This window comes from Emydura macquarii, unplaced genomic scaffold (assembly GCF_026122565.2).
Source record: "Emydura macquarii macquarii isolate MOO-44397 ecotype Brisbane River unplaced genomic scaffold, CSIRO-AGI_Emac_v2 contig_561, whole genome shotgun sequence".
NCBI classification, from domain to species: Eukaryota; Metazoa; Chordata; order Testudines; family Chelidae; genus Emydura; species Emydura macquarii.
In genome coordinates, this window is record NW_027130698.1 from 4,248,165 (window position 1) to 4,274,665 (window position 26,501).

At 41.2% G+C, this 26,501-nt stretch overlaps 2 protein-coding genes across 5 annotated transcripts in view; one reads left to right on the plus strand and one right to left on the minus strand.

The window, feature by feature from the left end:
* LOC137147730 (transcription initiation factor TFIID subunit 4-like) overlaps nucleotides 1-9,279 on the minus strand; it is a 205,107-nt gene extending 195,828 nt beyond the window's left edge. Inside the window, exons 1-2 of the mRNA XM_067540058.1 lie at nucleotides 7,953-9,279; nucleotides 94-254 (exon numbers count right to left, since the gene is read on the minus strand). Of these exons, the coding sequence (XP_067396159.1) occupies nucleotides 94-254; nucleotides 7,953-9,279 (1,488 nt within the window). The remainder of the gene's footprint in view (nucleotides 1-93; nucleotides 255-7,952) is intronic.
* Nucleotides 9,280-13,770: 4,491 nt separating this feature from the next.
* The window catches only part of LSM14A (LSM14A mRNA processing body assembly factor), a 34,482-nt gene continuing 21,751 nt past the window's right edge, over nucleotides 13,771-26,501 (plus strand). For all 4 annotated transcript variants that reach the window (XM_067540062.1, XM_067540065.1, XM_067540063.1 and 1 more), the window contains exon 1: nucleotides 13,771-14,141. In XM_067540062.1, coding sequence (XP_067396163.1) covers nucleotides 14,021-14,141 — 121 coding nt within the window. In that variant the 5' untranslated portion in view covers nucleotides 13,771-14,020. The remainder of the gene's footprint in view (nucleotides 14,142-26,501) is intronic.

The following is a 26,501-nucleotide window of genomic DNA, read 5'->3' on the forward strand; positions in this document are numbered from 1 at the left end:
CAGAACAGGTAAAGTCCAGCTTTATAAGGTCTGTGATAGAAGAAATGGTTGATCATAAAGAAAAATGACAATCACAAAAATGAAAAAATGTACCTGGGTTGTTGTTAAACGAAAAACTGGACCACTTGTGGGCACTGAGAGCCGGGGCGAGATGCTGGTGGGACCTTGTCCTTGTGTTTGTACTTGAGCCTGGGCTAAAGCCTGCTGAGGTACCATTACAAGCTGTCCCGCTTCTGTGCGCACCAAGACCATGCCTAATTAAATTGATCAAAATAATAGTAAGTACTATGAATAAAACTGATGTGCAATAACAAACATTTTCCCTTCTTCATTCACCAGGGGTTCTCAAACTGGGGGTCAGGACCCCTCAAGGGGTCACGAGGTTATGATGATAGGGGGTCGCGAGCTATCTGCCCCCATGCATGCTGGAGCTGCAGTTGTCAGCCTCCGCGCATGGCTGAAAGCCAGAGCATTTCAGAGCTGGGTGGCCAGAGAGCAGCGGCTGCTGGCTAGGTGCTCAGCTCTGAAAGCAGCACCGCCGCCAGCAGCAGCACAGAAGTAATGGTGGCATGGCATGTGGGGGGGGAGTGTCGTCACTTTTTGCGATGGATCGTCACAGCCTGAAATATTTTCAAAGGGTGGCCCAGCAAAAAAAGTTTGAGAACCCCTGCCATACATCACTCCTGACATTTTTATTACAGGTATTTCATAGGGGAAAATAGTTACTATCAACGGAAAAAAATTATAAAATACAGCTTGTAACAACAACAACTTTGGTTACATTTGAACAATAGGAATGTAACGACTAGTTACCTGAGTGTGTAAGAAGGTGACAAAACGTAGAGGTAATTAGAGACATTAATAGAGCATCAGAAAGAACTAATCAAACATGCACTATGTTAGAAAGTTGATTCAGCAGTTCATTTCGGTATGAGTATTCTGAAGCTGATGACATGACAATTTTACTAAAACACTCTGGAGGATGTATATGTGCAAACATCAGATGCATTTATGAATGCATTTATTTTAAGCAGTTAGTCAGTAGCTTTAATCATTATTACAATAATTTTTATGGCACCCACAACCATAACATTACATATGTGGGTCTAATTAAGACAAACATTTCCCATATAGGGAACCAAAACCCACCATCTGCTTATGCACCAGAGGATAAAGATCTGAAAGACCTTAACAGCAGTATAAATAACAAGGGAAACAAAGCTATAAATTACCTAAGTGCCTCGACAAAGAGCTATGTCATCTAGCACTTTCTGAATGTGGACAGGCTTAGACTTAGATGAACTTCTGACAGTAATGAATTCCAGAGGTAAGGGCCTGCTAGCAAGAATGGTCAGTTTCATCAAGCCTCGCCCTTAGGTAACTGGCTTAAGTCTTCTTGAATCAATAGGACAGAAAGAGGGAAGCAGTGGCTGATGTTGGTCACCCAGAACACTTAGGGTTTTGTAGAAAGTTATTAGAAACTTGTGTGGAGTGCAAAGCACAGACATAATACACTCTCACTGGCTCATCTTGATCAGAATGAGAGAAGCTGTATTCCAGCTAGAATTACTAAAAAAACCTTTGCAGTTACTGCCAGGGAGAGTGGTGAGGTTTGTATCAAACAGAAAAGGGGATTTTTGTCAAGCCAAAGATGGAGAAAGACATTTTTGGCCACTGCTGCTATCTGAGATCCCAGGAGCAAATGAGTATCTAGAAAGACAGCAAGACTGAAAAAAACAATGTTTTGTTTTACTATGACAATACATGTTCAGAGGCAATAAATAATATTCCCATAGCCAGTCTATTATATCCAAATTCCTCAAAGATTTTTTTTCTAAATGTCCATGTGACAACAAAGATGGCAGCTCTTTATTTTTTAAATCATAAGATACAGCATCAACTAAGTGCATTTACAAAAGAATCAATAAAACACCACCATTAAATGTCTGTTAAACTGACATTAAAGCATGCAACTAAAATACCCTCGCTACCCTTATTTAACAGCTCCTCAGAAAAACCAGGGGTAAACAAATGGATCTTGCAACATGTTCTGAAAATCAAGAAAGTTGGGCACTGTAGTATCAAATAGGGATCAAATTCCAGATTGAAGGAGTCTCCACCAAGAACATCCTACCTCCAGTCCCAAGACATACAAATAAAATTCCCTATCCTGCAATGTATATATGGGTGAACTTGTGTGCCCACACAAAGCCTCAATGACCTCAGCTTGGGTGTCCCAATTGATCTCAACTACTGAGCTAAAACACAAAGAGAAAAGCAGCCTTACAAATTATAAAGAGCTTTAGGAATCCAAACAAAAATCTTAAATTGTTCCACAAAACTAATTGGAAACTACTGGAATCTTTGGAGCAAAGATGTAATAGGGTCCATGGGCAAAATACCACTGAGAAAAACAGAATGCTGCATTCTGCACTAACTGGCACGTTCCAGTGATCTTCCAGGGTTTCATGAGGTAAACTACTCTGCAATAATCCAATCTTGAATTAACAGGCACAGATAACCGTGATAAGGTTCACATCCCCCCCAAAAAAAGGTAGCAAACACAAACAACATAGATTTTATTTTTTAAAAGTCTCTTGGTCACTACAGTTATCTAGAGATCCAGAAGCATGCAATAATCCAAAATAACTCCAAGGTCATTATTCTTCCCCTCTCATCCCACTTAAATTATCTCATCAATATTAAAAAATTACAGTTCACAGAATAAACTAAATTTAAAAAACAGAACATGTAGTTGTCAATGAAAAAGCAGAGGCTAATTAGGTTAAAGGTTCTTCTACCCTGTGGTTTGATGCATGTATTGATATTCATCAAAAACAAGTACAGGGTTCTTGTTACAAGCAGTCAGAAGGCTTTTGAGTGGTTTTAAACTGCCAGCACTTTCTTTTTAGAACTCATATGCCCAGCATGTAGTGGCTCTATAGAGAGGTTGGGGGAGGGGGGTGGAGAGAAGAGGTTAGTGCTGTGTTGCAGACCCATAATTTGCCAGTAGTTTGGAGAAGTAGATTATATTCCCTCAACCCTCGTTTACTTCCACACACAAAGTCCATTCAATCAGGCTTCCTCCCAGGAAAAGTGGGGGAGGGGAGTTGCATTTCACTCTTAAATGCTGATCCAGTAACAGGATCTACTGGCAAAGACACTTGTGCCAATACTAAGTTCACTGATGCCTCATTTGTCCTAGCCCTGCTCGGTGGCCAGCTCCAGACTCAAACTCTAAGGTCAGAAGGGACCAATATGATCATCTAGTCTGACCTCCTGCACAACACAGGCCACAGATCCTTACCCACCCTCTCCTGTAATAATCCCCTAACCTATGACTGAGTTATTAAAGTCCTCAAATCATTGTTTAAAGACTTTAAGGTACAGAGAATCTACCAGCAAATGAGCCGTGCCCCATGCTACAGAGGAAGGCGAAAAACCCCCAGAGCCTTTGCCAATCTGCCCTAGGAGAAAATTCCTTCCTGACCCCAAATCTGGAAATCAGTTAAATCACTTAAAGCATGTGGGCAAGACTCACCAGCCAGACACCCAAGAAAGAATTCTCTGTAATAATTCAGAACCCACCCCATCTAACATCCCTTCACAGGCCATTGGCATATCTACCACCAGTAGTCAAAGACCAGTCAATTGCCAAACTAGACTGTCTCATCATATCATCCCCTCCATAAATTTATCAGTTTTGAAGCCAGATAGGTTTTTTGCCCCCACTGCTCCCCTTGGAAGGCTATTCCATAACTACCCTCCTTTGAGGGTTAGAAACCTGCATCTAATTTCAAGTCTAAACTTCTTTATGGCCAGTTTGTACCTTTTAGTTCTTGCACCCACATTGGGGATGATCTTAAATAATTCCTCTCCCTCCCTGGTATTTATCCCTCTGATGTATTTATAGAGAGCAATCATATCTCCTCTCAACCTTCTTTTGGTTAGGCTAAACAAGCCAAGCTCTTTGAGTCTCCTCTCATAAGGCAGGTTTTCCATTCCGCAGATCATCCTAGTAGCCCTTCTCTGCACCTGTTCCAGTTTGAATTCATCTTTCTTAAACATGGGGGACCAGAACTGCACACAGTATTCCAGATGAGGTCTCACCAATGCCTTGTATAACAGTACTAACACCTCCCTATCTCTACTGGAAATACCTCATCTGATGCATCCAAGGACCGCATTAGTTTTTTTCATGGCCATATCACATTGGCGGCTCAGTCATCCTGTGATCAACCAATATGCCCAAGTTCTTCTCCTCCTCTGTCACTTCCAACTGATGCGGACCCAGTTTATAGCAGAAATTCTTGTTATTAGTCCCTAAATGCATGGCCTTGCACGTTCCACGATTACATTTCATCTTATTTCTATTACTCCAGTTTACAAGGTCATCCAGATCTTCCTATATGATATCCCGATCCTTCTCTGTAGTGGCAATATCTCCCATCTATGTGTCATCCACAAACTTTATTAGCACATTCCCACTTTTTGTGCCAAGGTCAATCCTGGGAATCTAAACCAGACTCCAACTCCTGAATTAGGGAGGTAAATATCTTCTGTCCCGCCCATCACCTCACTTGCCTTTGTCCACTGCTGAACCTCCTCTGCCCCGTCCAATTTTTATTTTTTATAAACTAAGGCTCCCAATCCTGCAAAGATTTACACACATGCTTAAATATGTCAAATAAGTAGTCCCAGTGAAGACAAAGTCTCACTGAAGTTAAGCACATGCATAAATCTTTGCAAGTGCAGACCCTATAGCCTAGGCCAAAATCTAATGCAGATGCTGCATTTTCAGTTTATTAGCCTGTTAATTTTTAACTTAACACCATTAACCATAACTGCTCCTATGTTACAATAACACTGTTATTGCAATAAATAAAACAAGATGATAAAAAACAAAAATTAACTTATTTTGCAAACCAGATGAGCTCATTTTAATTTTGAAAATAACCATTTTTGCTATGTGTTTGTAAACCAATATAAAATTTAATGTTCTAGTTCAATTAACAAGTTATTAATAATATAATATGCAATTGCAAGCAGTCTAAAACATTTAATTTTCATGAGTTAGAAGTTAAATTATATATCTCATAGGAACAAATCAGAGCTACTACTTTGCGCATGCTCAATATATGTGAACAAAATTAAAACATATTTAGGGATTTCATTTTTTTAAGGGATGTGACATGGCACATCAAATGATTTAATTGCCCTGTATTTATCTGATTCTACATCTAAACTCTGAGATCAAGTATAATTCTTATAAGCACTGTAGTTTCCCTTTATGTGAATTAACCTTATGGGGAGACACTTAGAAAACGCTTGCTAATCATCCCCAGATAAGATGGAAACAAACTGAGAAGCATATCTGAAGTAGCTGGGCTGTGACTGGTCCCTACAATTTATACAGCCAATTAGGGAAATTCAAAAAGGAAGACATGGACTAAACTACAAAAACCAGGTGAAAAACCAGAATTCAGGGTTTTTTACTGGTATTTACTCCCAAAAGAAAATCATCCATTTAAAGGGATACTGTCAACTTAATCAGACTTCTACCTAACTTATTTTGCCTAGTATTGTTAGAATACCATATATCCTTACTACAACCAAAAGTTTCTTTTTAATTATTTTGCTTATTTGACAAAACTATTTCTACAATTAATTTCACTATATTTGGTTTTCTCTATTTGTTGTGATGGTGTTTTCCATAAGCAACATTGTATAAAATGCACAAATCATTTGTACACATCATTACTTTATTTAACTGAACAGTTGTGGTAACTGTAAATGAAAATAACCAATTAAGACATGTAATTAGACATTTGTTCATTCAGCCGCCACAACAGTATGCACAAATCCATGCAAAATTTTTCTGAAAGTTGACACTAAACAGCCTGATTATACAATGTGCTTCATACAGAATTTATTATAGGATACGGGCCATCTACGGGCACTTCCCAAAATCACAATCTATTTGTTCCATAGGAATTTTTGTTTTGCTGTTGTAAGATTTATTTTTCAATAGGAAATATTTGAATGGGATAGTCAAAGTAATTGTGATACATGCTTAAGTGTGTTATTCATAAAGTTGTAGAAATATTTACTGCTATGAGGGTATAAATGTTCATATGAGACAATTTGCTTTTTAAATGAATGTGACTGGTTGGACATTATTATATTTAGTTTTACTGATCTATGCTTATAGAACATATGCACATCTGTAGCATCTAACCTTGTGAGCTATTATTCAGCCTTACTGCCACCTACATAAACAGGAAGCTGAATTTAAAAGTATGTGATATAATTTAATATGATCTACAAAAAAAGAGTACTATTTAAAGTTTCAGCTTTAAATGCAAGTTTCCTCTATGAAAACTGCACTGTTTTAAAATCAGCAATGAACTGTCTATTATTTTTAATGGAACTATACATGTTTTCATTTTCTCTCCAGTTTATTCCCTGAGACCACTGGCCTGTTTGATTATTATATTAAAATTTATGTAACTTTATTTGGTTTACTAGAAGGTAGTTCTGTAGAGTAAAAACAAACACTTATAAATTTGCAAGTTACTAACTTATTTCAACAGTTTCTAAAATCTATAAAATGTTTGTTTTCAAGAGTATCATTTTCCTCTTCTGTTTAACAACCAAACAGTAGAATAAAGCAATATAATCAATTTCAGAAACTGAATGCAAGGTTGTAACATACACACATTAGTATTTGTGCTAATATACTATCCAAATAATTACACTTTCACTTTCTAAAAGCAACTTGATATCTGCTCCAAGTTAAATGAGATCTTCATAAAGGCATAAGAATTTGCCTCATCTGTGCAATACCATTCTACATTAAAAAAAATGTCAGGAGTTTCATAAACTGTGATCAATTTCACAACTCCTTAAACATTGCACTAAAGATAAATCTATCACACACAACAAGCATACCAGCCTATAAACTTCATTTACTTAACTGATGTTAAACACTTTAAGGAATTCTGAGGAAAGAAAAACAATTTCAGATCACACAATGTATTAATGGCTGAAGATTTTTTATTTGCATAAGAAAACAATTAAACTTCATTTGAATAAGTCACCTAATTTCAGAGGCAAGAATTTGTGCACTATTTGCACCACTAGTACCCAAACATGACAAAATATCACATCCTTCAAAATATGAGACTGACAGTAAAATAGCCATATCAAGCAGGCACTGTTGGCATCAGGATATACAACTAATATTTTGGTTTATAGTTAACCTTAGTGAACTAGTGCTTTTAGAAAACAAAGCCAGATACTATTAACAGTTTATTTTTGAGTACCAATTCGACTAAATAATTAAGAAATTATACTTATAAGCAGAGACGGTTGGGTGAAATTGTTACTTTGGAATTAGAGATGAATCTCGCTGATGTGGGGAGAAGCTCTGATGCTATGGTGAATAGCACAATATATGGACTGAGAGCATTACATTAGATTATTCAATTAGCCACATTAGGACACACACGGCTTGAATGGGGAGAACTTTTCCCAACGTCAACAGTAGTAAAGAAAATTTAACAAAATTTAGACCTGCATACCGCATTACACCTATCTATAAATAAGCAACTTCTAAAATAAAGTTGGTTTTTGTTTTATTTTACTGCACAATTTTAAAATAACTTACCATGATTACCATTTTCCTTTAACAAAGCAAATAATTCACCCCAACAACCATTGCAACAATTTTTTAATTAGCCACTACAGATTTTAAATTTATTAAATATTATTTTAGTAATAACTGTGTTTATTAGAACAGAATTCATTTTAAAAACATGTGATTACGGATATGCCACACATTTGAGAGTTCTGTACTTGATTTGTAGCATAGCCACAACTTTTAAAAATCACAGTGAGGAAAACAGGTTAGCAAAGATTAACAACAAGCCTGTAATTGTATTTCCACTTACCAGGTGGTATAGTAAAACCTGGAGGCAACTGGATTGTAGTCTGCTGAGGCGGTCTAACAATCAACTGTGGTGCAACTATTCTCTGAGCAGTGCCCACTGAAGGCCTGGGTGACAGCGACTGGGGGACTGCAGAGACGACAGGTACAGTGGTGCCTGGTTTGCCTACACCAACAGCAGAGGCAGGTGGCCCTATAATATTTACTGTGGGTTTAGAAATAGCATTGAGGGTGACCGTGCTAGACACTACAGGGGCACAGTTGGCGACTGAACTTTGGGCTGGATGGGTGACAAGGTTCATTGTAGAAACAGAACTGGTAGGGTTACTGAGTGCATTTACTGCAGGATTGTGTGTGAGGAGTTTAGTCTGTGCTGTGGAGGAGTCTGATTTGCTGTGGTTGACAGCTGGGTTCTGATGGTTGATAACTTGTGTTATTGCTGCTGGGGCACAACCAGCCTTTAGACTCTGAGTGACAACCACAGGAGCGCTGGAGGAAGTGCCATTCCCACTGTGTGCCGCGTGAGGAACAGTATGCAGTGCAGGTCTCTGGAGAAGAGAGAGAGCAGCAGGAGGAGGAGCAGGAGCTGCACTACCCAGCACTACCGCCTTTGCCGGACTTGCTGCTGCTGCTGGAGTGACAACACCGGCAGCCCCAAGCGACCCCCCAGCAGTGGCGGCCTTGGAGTTCAGCAGCAGCACATTGTTCACCACACCAGCGGCTGCTGCAGGAGGACTGTGCCCAGGGCTGGCACTCTCCACTTCCCGGGCACCACTCCCAGCAGCAGGAGCAGCGGCATTGGCATCCACATGGTTGTTGACAGGCTGGGCTGGGGCGCCAGCAGGCGGAGATGGGGCAGCGGCTTGCAGTGGGGCAGGGGCAGCAGGTGCACTCGGGGTGCCGCTGCGAGGAGCTGCTCCATGTGATTGCTGCATGCTACTACTGTTTACACTCACTCCCCTCCCGGCCGCTGCCTCCGCTGGGGGGGACTGGGCTGGGGGTGCCCCCTGGGCAGAGGCTGCCCCCTGGGCGGGAGTTGGGCTGCCCACGGCACCTGGGCACCTGGCTGCCTCCCCTGCCTCGGGGGGATGAGGAGGAGCAGGATGCCCTTGCTGCCGCTGGACTGGGCTGCCGCCCCCCACCAGGCTCTCTTGGTGCTGTTGCTGCTGGTGGGATAGGAGGGTGCTCCTGGGAGGGGGGCCTTCGGCGGGGCCCCGTCCGCCAGCCAGCTGTGATTCCAGGGAGCCCACCAAGTCGCTGACCGCCTTCTCGTCCACCTCCTCGGAGAAGAGCAGCATCTCTTCCAGGGGGTCCGAGGCGCCGGCCGCCATCTTGCGCCGAGCTGGGGAGCCGGCCGCCCAGCGCACAGGCGCGCCGGCTTCCGCCGCGCGCGAGGCATTCTGGGAGGGGCCGGCCTCCTCTCCGAGCCCTGCCCCTAGAAGGAGCCGAGCCCCAGCCTGGCCGAGGGGAGAGGTGAGGCGAGGCAGAGCGAGCTCGGCTTAGTTTAGTTTAGCTCTGTGCTCAGGCAGCGGAGTTCGTTGATCTCTTCCTTGTTCCCTGCCGATGGGGTGGTTGTTCGGCTCTTCCTTGTGTGGGTCACTGGAGGGTTTGGCTGGGAGGAGAGGGGTTTCTGGTCACCGTGGTTGCACACCAACAGCTGGGGAGTGCGCCTGGCTGTGCCAGGCTCAGAGCCTCGCCACCTCAGCTGTGTGCAGATCAGGCCTCAAAATGTGTTTGAACACCCCTTTAAATCCTAGTCCAGTCAGACCTACGCAGAGCTCTGAGGTCGGGCAGACATACAGTAACAGGTGAAGTAGCACAGAAGAGGGATGCAGATTCATACACAGAATGGTGCAAGGATTATTAAAGTGAGCTAGGTTTCCAACAAGATCTTGGAGGAAGTGGTTGGTGATGCAAGCACGTCTTCAATTATTACTACTTCATTAAAGAAACGGTGTGCACTATCAACCACAGCCCCACCAGGTATCTTGTAAAGGATTTGCTCTTTTTCAGAGCAGGATACTACTTGCAGTGGGACTGTAATGCACATGCACTGGGTCTGGTGCACTCACTGGGATCTGGTTTTGTTTGCATTTATTTCAAATTGGAAATAAGCCGTACTGAGTAATTTTGATTTGTCTTCTATTTTTTCATTTTAGAAATTAGAAATGAAAGCCCTTGAATAGTCTGCTCCCTCTTCTCTCGAACACACTGCCCATTTGAGATTGAATCTAAACTTTCATTTAAAAAAAATCTCTGACTTTAATAGCTGTGACGAAAATCTATCATACAGGAACTGAGTGTAAACAGATGCAATGTTGTCTCTGCCTGACTGCAAATAGCTATCAGAGTGTTGTTTGTCCTGTGGTAGCCATGTTGGTCTCAGGATATGAGAGAGATGAGGTAGATGGGGTAATATCTTTTATTGGACCAACTTCTGTTGGAAGGTATAAGTTTTCAAGCCACATGTTAATGAGAGAGACAAAGCAGGTGAGGTAGAGTGTGGAACAAATTCGCTGAGGAGTGTTCAAGATAGTTCCTGACACAAAGCCCTTTCCAGGAGAAATCTGAGGGTTTTGAAGGGAAAAGATGGAATTTTGACAAAGCCATCATGAGTTCTAGCATTTAAGTCTCTCTTCTTTGGCTCTGCTTTGCCATGACAGAGGTAGATTTTATGTCATGTTCTCAGTCAGAATCCTGTATGTGCTGGAAAACTAGCATTCCTTGCATCAAGATGTCTTTCATGTCTCAAAAAATTTATCCACTTGCTATGAAATGAGCTAAAAGGCAGGGCATTTTCTCTTTGTAGACTGAATGCTGAAAACAAGAAACAGAAACAGGATCTTCTTATTCTCAATAAATAGTTCCTTAAATTAATTGTTTTTTTCTTTCACTTGTATTACAGTATTTCATAAGGCAACTTAGCCTCCTGATGGGTAAGGGGAAGATCCATCTGACCGTAAGGAAAGCCCAGTGGAGCTTACTGGGTCTTTTTCTAGAGAACTGCGTGAACACAAAAGGGAGGGTGCTGGGAGGATAACAGGAAAGAAATTCAGGGGTATTATTAAGTTGGGATAACTAAGAAGGGGAATCTGTGGGTTGACACATTCCCCTTTTTCTGTAACCCCACACAGCAGGATTTGGGGGCTGTTGGCAGGCTGCTCACTCCTTGTTGCCAACTTCTGGGAAAGAAAAATTCTAAAAGACAAATAAAGAAACCACTTTCTTCTTACCACATCTCCCCAGTCTCACCGTAATCCAGTTGTTTTTCTCATCCACCTGCTGTCTTTCTTATGTTTTAGAATGTAAGAATTTTACGCAAGTACATATTTTCTCTATTTGTATGGATCCAAGCACAATGAGGACCAGAGGGATATGTTTATGAGTGAGAGTGTGTATGAGAGACAGACAGTCCAGGTATGTAGGAGGAAGTTCACAAGTCTGCAGCCAGTGATGGGACACTAGATGGGAAGGACTCTGAGTGAGTACAGAGAATTCTTTGCCAGGTGGGTCTTGCCCACATGCTACAGGTCTAACTCATTGCCATATTTAGGGTCGGAAAGGAATTTTCACTCAGGTCAGGTTGATTGGCAATGGCGCTAGGGGGGTTTCGTCTTCCTCTGCATCAAGGGCCATGGGTCACTTGCAGGTTTAAACTAGTGGAAATGGCATACTCTGTCTAACTTGAAGTCATTAAATCGTGATCTTGAAGTCTTTAAATCAACTGAGCCAGAGGTTATGGATCTATACAGTAGTGGGTGGGTGACATTCTGTGGCCTGTCATGCACAGGAGGTCCGACTAGATGATCATGATAGTCCCTTCTGACCTAAAAGTCTATAAATCTGTGTGTGCGCAGGTGTATTGTGTTCTTAGTTGTATGGGGATGAGTGAGGGAGCATATGCATGTTAGTGTTTATGGTAAGGGTGATCTAGTAGATTTTTGCCATGGGTGATATGTATTATAGACTATTCTGCAAGGCTGACTTTGTATATGCATATATGCATGTAAGCCTATAAGAATGGTGATTTTCATCATTAATTTAAAAATCACTTAATCAAATGCAGACTTTAATTATTTATGTCTATATATACAAAAGTCAGCAAATGTGTAGTTTTTAGTATACAAAGGAACATCATTTATGTGTCTTGGAATAGTGTGTGTTAAGATTTGCCTTTTGTACAAATATTTCTACCTAGATATTTGGGTCAGGACACTGCATGTGAGAAGCTGAAGTACATTTTCAGTAAACTTTCTTTTATACAGAATAAATCTAGATACACGGGGTGGTCTGGTAAAATATAAAATTTAATATAATCGTTTTAAGATACTTTTCCCCATTCTACCTATAACTTGTACCTATTTGGCCCCTATCCTGAATTTTTGGATTCATGCAGATCTCTTTATTCCCCCCCCCCCCAAGCATTCACTGAAGGTTTAAAACCTAAAATCTTATGACTATGCAACTAATCCTGACAGTGAAACATTGATTAGAATACATTTTTTTAACACACTGAGCCATTACATTTGGTTACTCCATAAAAATCACCATACAGGAAAGCTTTATAGCATTGTAACTTTAACAGATTAAAAATAATCTCCCCCCTGGCAGAAACACATGGCTAATCACAATTTATACTATGAATTTTGAGAGCTTCAGAAAATAATCAATTTTATTTAAAGGACATGTGTGAGTGGGGTAATCTGTAAAACATTAATTTAGATTTTCTGCCTCCATGTAACTGATCCACTTTATCCTTTTTATGATAATACACACACACACACATGAAGATATAATAAATCTTATTGTACAAAATGTGATACAATTGCATATTTGGGCACAAACCTACAAACATTTATGCACATTCTTAATTTTAGTCACATGAGCAGTCACATTAACATCCAAGTGCCTACTCACCTACGTAAAGTTAAGCACATGCATGAGTGTTTGCAGGATTGGTCCATAGGTCTGCACTTCATAAAATTAGCCAGACATCTAAAACAGACTTTTAATGAAGCACATAAGATTTATATACATATTGGACTTGTTTTATGCAATAACTATTCCTTTCATTGTAAACTTTATTTTCAAATACATTTAAAAGTTTATAAAATGTGGAGAAAGTATTTAAAAAACGTTCAGGCTTTTGAACAATTTGGTTGTTTCCTTTTAGCTATTTCAGGTTAACCCTCGTATGGGAGAGAACCAAAGCCCTGACCCAATGAAAACTACAGGACCCCAACCCAGGTGCCCACATAGAGCCTCATGGATAATTGTGACAGCAGGCCTAGAACCTAAATGGAGATTGCTTATTAAAACGTGTGAGAGAGTAGCATTTCTTGGCAGGTACCTTGTCTCTCAGAAAAGCCAAAGTATTTTTCACACGCTGTTTTTTTTCCCCATGGGCTAAAAGCCAAAGTGTGACACGCCTCCAGCGTGGCAGAGAGACACGCTTAGGGATGACGCGAGTGAAATAAAATGTGCAAATGATGTCATTCAAAGCCACTCAAAGCAACTGCGTTGCAGCGCATGCAGTAGTGGCTGGAGAAGTTAGGACACGTGAATGTGTGCACAGAAAGGTGTACGTATAGTTTGATGCATGGCAGACTCTAGTTATCGGAACAATACGTTCATTACGCCTCACAATAAACCCCTTCCTCTTTAGCCCCCTTTCCTTTCGTTCCGTTCCCTTCCCATCCCCCGTCTGAACAGACAGACAGACAGCCGCTCGCCGACCCATTCCCCACCTGCACCTGTGAGGCCGCGGCTATCGCGAGATCTCCTCTATTCCCGGCATCCATTTCGAGGCCTGGAGAGAGGGGGCGGCTCAGGGAAGATGAAGGCGGCGGCCATATTAGCAGCTCTGGGGTGGCTTCGACTGGGTTTGTGCTGAGGGGCCGCCTGGGGGGAGCGGTGGCTGGGAGGTGAGCACGCAGTCGCGCCTTAGCCTAGAGGAGAGGAGAGGAGTGGAGTGGAGTGCCCGCTCGGTCTGGGAGGGGGTTCGCTTAGCCGCCCGTATCCAGCCTCAGGCGCGCTCGGCAAGGGGGGGTCCCTGTCCAGGGAGCCGGCGCCATGAGCGGGGGGACGCCTTACATCGGTAGCAAGATCAGCCTCATCTCCAAGGCCGAGATCCGCTATGAGGGGATCCTGTACACCATCGACACCGAGAACTCCACCGTGGCGCTGGCTAAGGGTAAGGCGCGCGCGGCGGGAATGGCGAGCGGACGGCCGGGGCCTTGGGGGTCCCGGCCCCTACGGGTGGGGGGGGGACGGGGACGAGCCACCCAGAGCTGCACCGTGGCGGGGGTGGGGGGGGAGAGGAGCGCGGAGCGTCAGGCCGCTTCACGCTATACCGACTCTCCACACCGGCAGTGATGAGGCTCCGGGGGGGGGGGGGGAATGGGATGTGAGGGGCCGCCGCGGGAAGAAGCGCACTCCGGAGCAGGGGCTTGGGGCGCTGCAGTCTGGTGATCCCTGGCGGTATAGCGCCTCCCGTGGCCGAGGTAGGAGTGGGGGGCAGTAGTGGAGCAGATTCCAAAGATGCTGCGAGGGCTCCTGCCCGGTTGGTGGAGGTCGCTGAAGAGCTGGCCAGGGTTGCGGCCACGGGGGAACCAGAGGAAGGGAGATACGCTGTGGGGCCATTGAACCCAAGAACGTCCCTGTGGAGTTGAGAATGGGTGAGGGGCTGTGGCAGTGGTGGAGCAGGCACTCTGTGAGTGATTTCTGTAATGTATGGTAGTGACACAGAACTGGTATTGGTGAGAAATGGAATAGGGATTCTCTACACTCAGGAAACCTACAGTGTTGTGGGGCTGGCCCTGGGTTAGAGAGAAGGGGAGGAAATTGGCTATTAAGAGGGTCTGTGTACAGTATTGTGAATAAAGAGTACTTGGGCAAAGATACGAGCACAGGGAAGATTGGGGGGGAGGGAGGGGACTCCTGTACATCAGCACTGAGTTTTCCACCAGGGCATTAGCTAAAACTTAAAAGGTCCAAAGGCTTAGGGGCCTATCTCCTGGATTAATGGGTGAACTCTTCTAGGAGAGGATCCTATGTATTTTTGACACAGAATTTCACAACATTGCTGACTGGGTAGGGGTTGAGATCTTCCATTTCAATGCTGAAATTTGCATTGGTGAAGGGGGAGAGGAGTCTTCCCCAACAAGATGAAGGTGACTGTGTGTCATTTTGAACTCCAGTCTAGACTCTCTGTAAGAAAGACAAGGTGGGTGAGGTAATATCTTTTATTGGACCTGCTTCTGGTGGTGAAAGAGAGAAGCTTTTGGTCTCCACAGAGCTCTTTCAGGTCTCTTTATATGTGCGCGCACACGTTGTTTTATTGTGTTCCATCATTTTAGTGTCATCTCATCTGCCATGGAGAGTCAAGTTTTAGGAGGGAAAACAAAATCAAGTGTAGCAGTACCCTTGGGATAGATAGATATATGTAGGGTGCTTGTATTGGTGAAGTGTGAGAACACTTGGAGTCCAACGATTCTAGTGCCCATAGTGAGAAGTAAGCATCTGTGATGGGGTTTGCTAACTGTGGTGGTGGTGTATTTCATATTGGACTCTCTGTACACAGAATATCTGTTTTGAAAATGAATTTATTATAGACAGGTAGAAAATTGAGGTTGGTCTCTTTTTTGTTTTCATATGAACTACATCTCTTAAAAATCTTGTTTAAATAATCTAAAATAAATCACAGGGAGAATTTTTCCCCCCTGTTAGTCCAGGAGAAAAATAACCTTGTGTAATCCAGAAAATGTAAGAGGTTTGGAAAATATATTTTGTGTAGTGTGTGTTGCTCTCTGAAGTATGTACTATCCTTTGTCTTCAGTGTTACATGTCATTGGATTAAGGGCTGCTCATTAAATGTTATACACCTTTCTACTCGAATCTTACAGTAGTTTGATTGTTTCAATTCCTGTTGACTGGTGGAAGTTCAAGTTTGACAACAGTTCACATCCCAGCATGCAAAATAGAGCTCTAGATAAATAACATGCAAAGGGGGAGGGGGGGGAGGAGTCCCAATCCTGTATACACTTACAAACACATGTTGAACTTCAAGCATGTGCATAAGTATGCAGACTTGGGACCAAAGTTACTATAAAATACTGTAGTTCATGATGTAAAACAAACATTTTTTCATGTAAAGGGATACTATCAATTTAACATCACACTGTCTGAATTCCATCTGTTTTATTAAAAGTAATAGCTAAGATTGCTGTAAGTGAAAGATAAATATACATGTTGTTTATACTGCAGTGGCGCACACAGATTCCTAAGACTGTGATTCCATTGTGCTCAGCACTGTATAAACACATAAGACTGTCTCTACCCCAGGGAACCTACAGTCTATATTTACTTGTGCTCTGAGTTGGACAGATAATTAAAGGGGTCACCAGTGCTGGCCAAACTAATCATGTTTTTTTTCAGTGCACACCTGATAGGATATACATATTCATTATGGGTCAGATTTTGCCATACTTATGTTGAGTTGTACTTTGCTTCTGAGATTTCTTATTTAGTTGGATTTTTAAACTGTGGAATAATAGAATGCCCATCCAATGTTCTTGTCACCCTTTACAATCTTTTAGAAATCATCAGTTATCCTGAGATCGAATCAGATATAAACTAGAAACCTAATTCTAACCAATTAATTTCTCCATAATATCCTCACGAGAGGTCGACAGCACTGCTATTCATCCCTACCTGTCTCCATATAGTTGAGGGACAAAAGTTGAGCCTTGGTGTTAACAAATATGTACAGTTATGTACCAAGGCAGGAAGCAGGTTCCAAAGGCTCAGGTCTCTGTGTGTTCTGTGAGCATTCTCTCTCACAAACAAGGTTCCAACTTGGATATGTCCACTGACCTTAACTGTGACGGTATGTCACAGAGAGAAAGCCAGGCTCTAACATGGTTAGTCCCAGGCCACTTAAAGTTTTATATATCAAAATCAGTAAAAGCCCTTACAGGCCATAGTCCCTGAGGTTAATATACTCATGAAGAGAAATATTGCTAACAAGCAGGTGGCTAAATTCTGGACTAGCTGCAGATTTTGAATGGATTTAAGATTTATAATGTATTCCCGTAGTCTAATATTGAAGCATCAGGAGCTAGACAATTTGTTACAAGGTCCACATCTGAAATAGGTGCAACCTCTAGTCATCCATAGAAGCAAAAAATCTGACCTGGCAGTAGTAGTCACCTGATTTTCTGGTAGCATCCAGGAGTCTAACAGGAGTCTCTCTGTTGCAAATCCAGGAGTCTCTCTTGCAAATCCCAGCCAAAAAGGTAGATGAACATCCCAAATCCAATGTTTCTTCCTGTTGGTTCATCCTATCCAGCCAACTTCATCTTACTCTTATCTGGATTCAGTCTGTTAGCTTGCCCCTCATCCATGCCCCAGTCTCCTGATTGAAATTAGTGGAATTGCTCATGAGGTAAAGTACATAAATCAAAGTGGAAGAATCAGGCCCTGTCTAACTAAGAGTTTACACAGGAAAGTTGCACTGGTTTAGCTTGTTCAGTGTTTCATACTGGTGCAAAAGGCTATATTGGGCATTCTTATTTCAGTTTTGTTTAAGTCAGATAGGAATTGGTTTAAGCTAACCTAAAATAAACCACTCTTAAACCAAAATAAGAGTGTGGACTGAAAATGGGACAGGCTGCAACCTTTAACTATGGAGAGGTTATCTTCTCTCCATACTAAAACACGCTGGCAGAGAACTAGAACCCTGATCCTGTAGTTACCAAAACTCAGGCTGTACTGCAGCGGTTCTCAAACTTTTTTAGCTGGGACCCCTTTTGAAAGTATTTTAGGCTGTGATGACCGACCGACCCCCACCCCTTCTGCCATGCCACCCTTACTTCTGTGCTGCTTCTGGGGGTGGCGCTGCCTTCAGAGCACCCAGTCAGCAGCTGTTGAAGGGCTCTGGCTATCAGCCATGCATAGGGCTGACAGCCACAGCATGTGTGAGGGCTGACAGTTTGTGATCTCATGACCCCTTGAGGGGTCTCAACCCCCGGTTTGGGAACTCCTGTTCTACAGTGTTTAAAGAAGAATTTCATAGCTATTAACACAGAGGTTTTTTCCTATGCTGCAGTTAGCCAATAGAGGGCAGTGTGCTCCCTCACATTGTGCCTGATTCTGCTGCTATTGAAATAATAGCAGAAAACTATTGATGTCAGTGGGAATAGGATTGGACCCCAAACAATAAACAAAACTTCACTTAGTTAGAATCTGTTTCTTAATATACACATCACACATGAGATTTAACTATAAGGAAAGCTTAAAGCAGTTTGAGCTAGAGGAAAACAAATGTAAGAGAAAAGTATTTTAAATTAGGCTATTTTCTGATGATTTGTTTCTCAGTATTTGAAAAATATTCTTCTGAGAAATATTCTGCCTGCTTTCTAAATAAATGTGAGAATATTCAGATTAAACCATATTTCCCAGCAGTGTTCTGTAATGAAATCGGGTTGCAACCTCAGCCATGGAGAGTCGACTGCTGCTAATGACACATTCTGGGTATTTGCACTTAGTTTTTATAGTGTTACTAAACTGTTGTGATCATGCTATGCTAGTGCCACCTATAGTTGTCAGTCTTCAGAAACCAGCTCCTAACTGACTGTAGACAAAATAAGCTCCATAAAAATCCATATATTCTTATTTCTAAATATATGCAAATTATCTTACTGTCAGATTCAAGAAATAAAATGGGAAGGGAAGCTAAATACATGGTTATACATGAGACATCTTGTACTTGAAGTGAAATGTAATAGACCATTTTACTTCATAAAATAATTTACCAAGGGTAGAGAGATCTCAAACATCTCATTTGTGCTGCCTCTCTTCCTCAGTGCTCAGAGTGCTACTCAGCTACAGCTGAGGAACTGGCCCTCAGTTTCTGATTACCAACTTGAGAATTAAAATAAGTATTTCATCTGAGATTTTTCTGGTTTTCTACTTACTTACTCCTTGCTGTTATAATGTAGTACTAGAGATTTAGGTTCAGATCCTACAAAGACTTATGCATGTCTCTTCACACGTGTGAGTAGCCCCAGTTGAAATCAGTGGGAGCTATTTGTGCATAAAGTTATGTGCATACATTGTGATAGGATCAAAGCTGTAGTTTGTTAATCTTTCTTGCTGATTATTTAACACTTCTTGTAAGTGGTGTTGTATGTTGACCAAAAGATCTTGCTTTTAATCAGTCACACTTTGCTCCAAAAAGTAAGCCTTTCTTTTTTCAACCCATTAAGCCATGTTTAAGGGGGTATAGTAAACTGTGTAGGATTAAAAGTGAACACTCTAAAAATATTTCAACAACAACAAACCTGCTATAACTGGTTGTAGTATTTAACTCAAAAATAGAATGAATTCTGCACCACCTCCCCCATTTAAGCCACATTAATACTGTACTCCCAAATGCTCTCTACATTAAAGGTGAATGATGTTTTAGTTCACTTTTTTAAATAAATAAAAATCTGGGAGAGGAATTGTCTACAGATTTGCCATGGCCTTCCCTGGCAGTCTTATGCCAGGGTAACCGGGCATGCTACTTGTCACATGCTTACAATCTTTCCCCTCAATTCCATGTATGTCTGTGAACCACTGCATTCTCCTCTGCAGGCAGGATGCAGCTTAAGGGGATGTCCTCTAGCAAGGGAACTGTAGAGAGCACTAAGTCAGTGCTGCTCCTCCCAAATTCTCTTTTGATACTTTATAATTTAATCTTTCAGGTGTCACAAAACTAACTTCAGCAAAGACTAATTCCTTGTAAAATAGTATTACAATATACACCTTTTATTAGACTTTTTGTGTTGTGCTCAGATGCCCTTCCCTATTTAATTTCCCAAAGAGAATGTCATTTAAAAAGCTGATTGCTTAAAGTCAACATATCACAAACCCTTCAAAGTGAAGTTCTAGTGTTTGTGTTAGACTTCAGTGTAACTGAGATTGAACTGCCTAATTGTGATAAGCTCTGTACAAAAACACAGAAACGGTCATACAGCCAGTAGATGGTAGAATAGAGGATAGAACCTAGGTCTCCGGTCTACCAGACCATGCTTTCACTTCAACACACATTAATCCGTGCACATTCATTACTTTCACTGACAGACTCCACCTTATAAATAAGTCCCATACACATCCAAAGTATGCAGTAAAACACATACACCTGTCATATAATTGTGCTGTAATGCAAAACTTTAATTTGATCTGATCTTGGCAACAAACACATACATACTCCACCAGTAAGAATTTTCCCATAGAGAAGTATGGAGTTGGAGAGGTTTTGTGTTATAGTGCAATCATGAACAATGTGGTTAATACAGTTTAAAGTAAGTTAAGGCATATTGTATTCTAATAGCCTAGATTTGTAGTGTTTATAGGATTGATGCTGACAACAGTTATTGTAAATATATTATACTTCAGTGTGAGCTGACAATTGGTAAATAAACTCTTATGTGAAGCATTGACAGAGCTTGTTTAAAATGGTGTATTAGTGTGCTTCAGTGTATTGTGGACAAATTGACTGTGTGGACCTTGCTGGCATGTACTAAAAGTTCCCTCGTGCATTGATGTAGTACTGCTTGAAACAGGACTACAGAAGCTCACACTAGGGAAGTTTTAGTGTGCACCAGCAAAGGTCCAGATGGACAGTTAGTGTGTGACATGTCGATGCCTCATAACACACCATGTAAGCAAGTCAACCATAGCTCAGTATTAAATAAATTTTGTCCTCTGCATGGAATGCTAGTTTTTCATGTTTGTGTTTTAGCATCCCTAAAAAGACCACTGTGAATGTTAATGCTGTATTATGAAATCTATATTTATATACTAGGATTGCAAACTACAATATTTTCAAGTGAGACTAGAATTTAAATGCAAGTTTTCTTACCCAGAAAACCCTGAATTTCTTATACTAACATGAGATCACTGCTTTGTTCAGCCATTGATAAACAAAATTTATAAAGAGAAAACAGGTCCATATTTAGAGCCAGCAACATAATACAAATGTATTGTGAACATGAACTACTATATTTAGTTACTCTTTGCAGACTTTGGCCATGTCTACATTGCCACTTAGGTCAGGAAAACATCCCAGAACAACATAAGTTTCCTCAGCATAACTGGTAATGTACACAGTGCTGTGTTGGTGGGAGAACTGCTACTGCCAACTTAGCTACCACTGCTCATTGAGGTGGTTTATTATTTCTGTGGAAGAGCTCTCTCCTATTGCCATAGAGCAGCTATAGGAGCAATCTTACAACTGCATTGGTACAGCTGTGCCACTGTAAGCTTACTAGTGTAGGCATGGCCTTTGAAATGAATGATTAAATTTAATTTGTTCCATATGGAGAGAGAGAGAGAGATTCCCTATCAAAGACGTGTATGGAAGAGTAGAGAAAATAGAAACTTCCTTTCCCCCCATCCCACAGCTGGTGGATTAGGAATGTGTAGAGTTGCACATGTCTGAAGTTTGCAAGGCAAGGCTGATATGAGAGATGGAAATGGGGGGAGGAAAACAGTACAGGTTAGGAACAGTGTCCTCAGTTTCTCTCTGTAGAGACACGTGCACACACAGGCGCGCGCACAGATCCTGAATCGATAGCAGTTCTGTTGAAAGTCCTTGTAAGCAAAGAACAAAACTTCAAGACTTGTGCCAGACTAAAAGCCAGAAGCTCCCCTCTGTTTATGTAAATGGAAGGGGGTAAAGTACTTAGTTTATGTAGGTTCACTAACCACAGTGGGTGAAGAGGAGACGCTAGCAGCTGTGGTGTTGCCTCCCTGACAGCAGTTCTTGAAGTATTTATGGATCTTTTGCGATTGATAGGTTGCAGGAGGATGAACAGATCTGCAGAGGGAAGATAATCCCATCCTTAGACTGGACAATCAGGTGGAAACTGTTTTCTCATCTTTTCCTTATGCAAGTTATTCCAGGATAATTTGAGGAGTTTTTATATAGTGCTTGCTCAATTAAAAAGTCATGTATATTCTTCCTTCCCTACCTTCTCTAGAGATAAGCAGGGCATGCTTCTTTGAGGTCTTTTGTTTGGTTCTTTAATAGCAATTCCTCACCTGTTCTTACTACTGAAACATGATCATTGTCTTAATCTGGTTGTCTAGACAACTGAATCAACTCCTGTTGTATTTAGTTCTAATCCTTACAGTTAGAAATTGCTTGCTGTTAATTTCAATACATGAATGCTTAGTAGCTTTTTCAATTTAATGTTTTTTTCCTTTCCAGGGGAGCAAATCCTTGAGGGCTAGAGAAATTTCTTGTGATCCTCTTGGTTTGTGATCCAGTCACTTCACCTCCCTTCTTTTTATGTGCCCTCCTCCTTAAAATGTCCAAGGAAAAGATTGAGGTGGTATGATGGTCTCACAGTGGAAGCTATGTTTTGAAGTTAATTTGTCTGATTTGTTTTACAGATTAGTGGGGAATGGGGAAAGGTCCTGTTGACCAGAGGTTAAGCTTTCTCTATTGGTGCATGAGTTTTTTGTCAAGGTGGTATTAGTAAATAAATGTCTTACAGTAGAGAAGATGTAACTTCCAGGAGTAGTTTCAAAGTAGGCCCCCTTCAGAGCTTATCTGGCCTATGGATATAGGATGAGGTTTGTTCTACCATTTTGTTACCATTTTTGTGGAGTTACCCAATACAGATCAGATTGGTTCTGTATCTAGGAAGTGCAAAGTCTTTGGAAGTTTGTTGCTCAAGATGTTAGCCATATTGGACAATCGTTTCTTTCTAATGGTATGTAGAGAGAGATTAATGTTAAACCAAGTTTGACTCATTTCACTAAGGTAACTGGTCAGGCAATTTAGTAAATAACTTCATGAGCCTGTCTAAAATAAAGTCTACTGGTTAACTTTTCTCCTGTGGTATAATAGATTGTATTATAGGTAGTTTCATATAGCTCTTTGATCATGTAATCTTGATATAGCTGCCAACTACTTAATTAGCTACAATTGCACTTTCACAGCTGCAGAAGTTTGGGTATTGTATGTATTGCATAAGATCAGTCAATCTTGTTCTGATAAAAGCAAGATCATCTAAGGGTGTGTTACAGCGAGATGCTTTTTATGCAGCTCAAAATGTTCATGTTCTTAACTATCATATGGAGTTGAAGTCAGGTGACATTGATTCACACATGAACATAGTTTTAAGAGAATTTGTCTCCATTCATTTTGTGTTTGAGAGACCATTGCAAAGCCCTCTGAATTATAAAAGAAATTAAGATACTTAGGAAAAAAATCCAAAAACTCATAACTTAGCATTGGTAATGAAAATAAAGTTCTAAAAATACAGAACTGCAGTGTTACTTCACAAACGAGGTTTGGTAGTTGCATAGAAACGTGATAATCTTAAAAGGACAAGAACAACACTAAACACTCCTCACATGGTGATAGAGAATAGTGAATGCTTTATTTCAGAGACTCCCAATCTTTCTTTGCTGCATGAATCCCCACCCCTTTAGAGATTCATGTTTCATACATGCCCCCTGCTGCAGGATGCAGGAGAGAGAGAGCCCAGCAAGCAAATAGGCAATGTGAATAGAGCAGAAAGTAGGCTGCTTGGTGGAGGCAGGGTGCATGCAAAAGTGGGGCAGTAGGGTCACACCTGGTTCATTGTCCCCTGTGCACATCCTTATCAGGAGCGGGTGCTGAGTGCCCAGCCAATGCCACCTCTATCCTGCTGCTGAGAAGTTCCATCTCCTCCATGCTGCTGCTTTCTGACCCCTTCCTCTTCCCAACGCACAGGTGTCTCGAGGCAGCCTGCCTGACCTGAACTTGAGCAAAGCCCTCTACTTGAGCTAGGCAAAATTTCTAGTCAGGTGAGGCAGCCGTGTCCTAACAGCATCACCAGGAAGGGTCAGAGATGGCCTGCTGATGGTCAGATGCTGCTGACTTGAAGCGTCTCTTCTTGGTGCTGCTTGCCCTGCCCCTCTGATAACCTCATTGCATCTCCCAGTGGGGGTGGGGATGCACTGCACAGTTTGGGAACCTCTGTTTTATGTAATCCACAGCTTTTTCAAACAGTCAACTAATTCCTCTCCCTAGGAAATCCTTGTTGTAGGTCTCCAAATTTCATTCCCTTTCCAGGGAAACACATTCTTCGCCATTCTGGAGGTTTTATAGCCAGATCCTGTGATGATTTATATACATTTTAAAATATGAATGTACATTTTTCCATGCACTGCATGCTCAAGCTTGAATTAGTTTTAAAACTATATCTCTGTACTTTAATTAACAACAGGAAATAAACAGAGGTATTTTGAAGTGGGGGAGGGTGTTTGTTGATTTCAAAAATAAACATTTTGCCATCTGGTGGTTCTTGGTAGCTGGTTGGTTGGTTGGGGGTATATCAAACTGATGGATGGGGTAGGGGCCTTGAGTATTTGTATTCAAGGGTAAGAGGTATTGGTCCCACAGTACTTCTGCCTCTGTGGCCTCCACTCTTCAGTTATTAATTTCTAAAGGTTACTCTTATCTGGAGCCATGATTTCCATATCTTTTTGCTAGCATCAGAAAGCACCTGAGTACCAAACACAGACGGCACAACTAATATCTCATTGTTCTAAACTGTCTGTGGAATAGCTAGATTATAAAATGTGCTATAGAAAGCAATTCTATTCACCTCTGGATTGCATATCAGGTCTTAATATTGTATCATAACTTTTTTAATTTGAAGCAGTCTGAGGTGGTTCTTTTAATTACCCTTTCACCCTCCCACCAAAAATATTCCATATAGTTATTTGTTGACGAAGATGGTGGTGCTAATGTTGGGTCAAACTGAGATGTAGTTAATGATGCAAGGAATAGGATTTAATGAAGTCTTTGGTATGCAGAAAATGGTGCAAAGCTTGTGTTCGTACTCTGGCTTCCAGTATCTCAGTTTTAACTTTTATTTTGTATGTCTGTCATTCTCTGTTTCTTTCTGTATAGATTAGGTAACACAATGGCCCCAAGAACTGTAGTTAGTATCCAAGTGTATTTCAGGCTTTAATGTGTTCATCACATCACTCGTGTAGGTAGGAAAGGACTATGGATCCCCATTTTACATATGGGGATCTGAAGCACAGACACTGTGACTTGTTCAAGGTCACACAGGAAGTCTTTGATGCAGCAGGGAGTTCAAATTGGCTCTCCTGAGTCCCAGGCTAGGTCACTAACCCTCCCTTTCTATCTTATTTGTGTGTCAATCTGCTCCACTTCTCTTATGTGGTGCTCTCCCTGCTAGAATTTATGCCTGCATTGTGGCTTCTGCATATGTTTCCCAGCAGGAATGGGCTGAAATTGTCCCGGGCTTCACCATCCTCTCCTAAAAGTGAGATGGGAGCAGGGAGTTAGTCTCACGTGATGATGGAGGGGAAAGTGCCCCCAGTGGGCCTCTACCTGCAGAGACTAAGGGCATGTGGTAAAGGACAGTAACTGAATTAAATCCCAGCTTACTACAGTTATTGATACTTGAATAAGAACTTTCTCCCTCCAGCTTCTTATTTTGTTTGATTGTTCCTTCAGTTAAGTCATAGTCTTTACTGAAAAGTTTATTACTGTGAAATTGTTGGTCACAAGTTGAACACTATGACTTTCAGTGATAAGCTGTGAGAATGAATCCTTGACATTACTTTAATTTTGACAGCAAAATTAATAATAGGAACTATTAATAAAACTTCCGAGCATTCAGAAGGAAGTCTAAACACTTTCTGTAGCGTGGAAGTCTTATTATGTAAAGGTCATCTGCAAAACAGGGCTACCAGAATTACAGCAATTTTAGAAAATCAGATGCTGAGAGAACATTGTAGTTTGCAAGGGAAACTGATTTTTATATACAGTGCTTCCTATTTGTAGGGTCCATAAAGTAATTGATTGCCAGCACCTACTCTAGGATTCATGTACACATTTTACCCACAATAAAAGTCTGCTGGAGAATGAAGAGATGCTGCGGGTTTTTTTATTTTGCTTTGTTTTAAGAGGATACCCAAAAGGAGATGACTTCAGGATCAAATGTGTCATTAAATAAATTTCCACCATTGAAGTGGAAGGGAATATAGTTTTGATCTTTTGATAGACAGATCTTCAATGCTGTCATAATTATTGAAATTTACCCATATTAATAATTTGTCTGTTTCACAGCTTCCACTAGCTCTTCAACATCAGTGTCATTCAAGAGCAGTCTGATGCCTAGAAATGGAAAAGATCAGATGACTGGCATTAAAACTGAGACAAACTTAAACTTGATAACCGCTACAGCCATTTTATGCCAACAGTGCTTTCAGTGTAGTGTAAAATGAGTAAATTAAATGATTGAAACAGTTCTCCCTGGATTATGCTCATCAAGAAAAATTATAACATACAGGTCCACTGATAAATGCTACAGGTGAAGAAAAAAGAGGACAACTAACGGAAGTAACAATGTTTGACCCATCATCTTCTATTAATGAGAAATAACCCAACAATCCCTGAGGGATCATTGCCTTCCTACCTAATACTAGTAATTATGTGTATGAAAAGAGAGTCTTAAAATTGTGTCCAAATTGT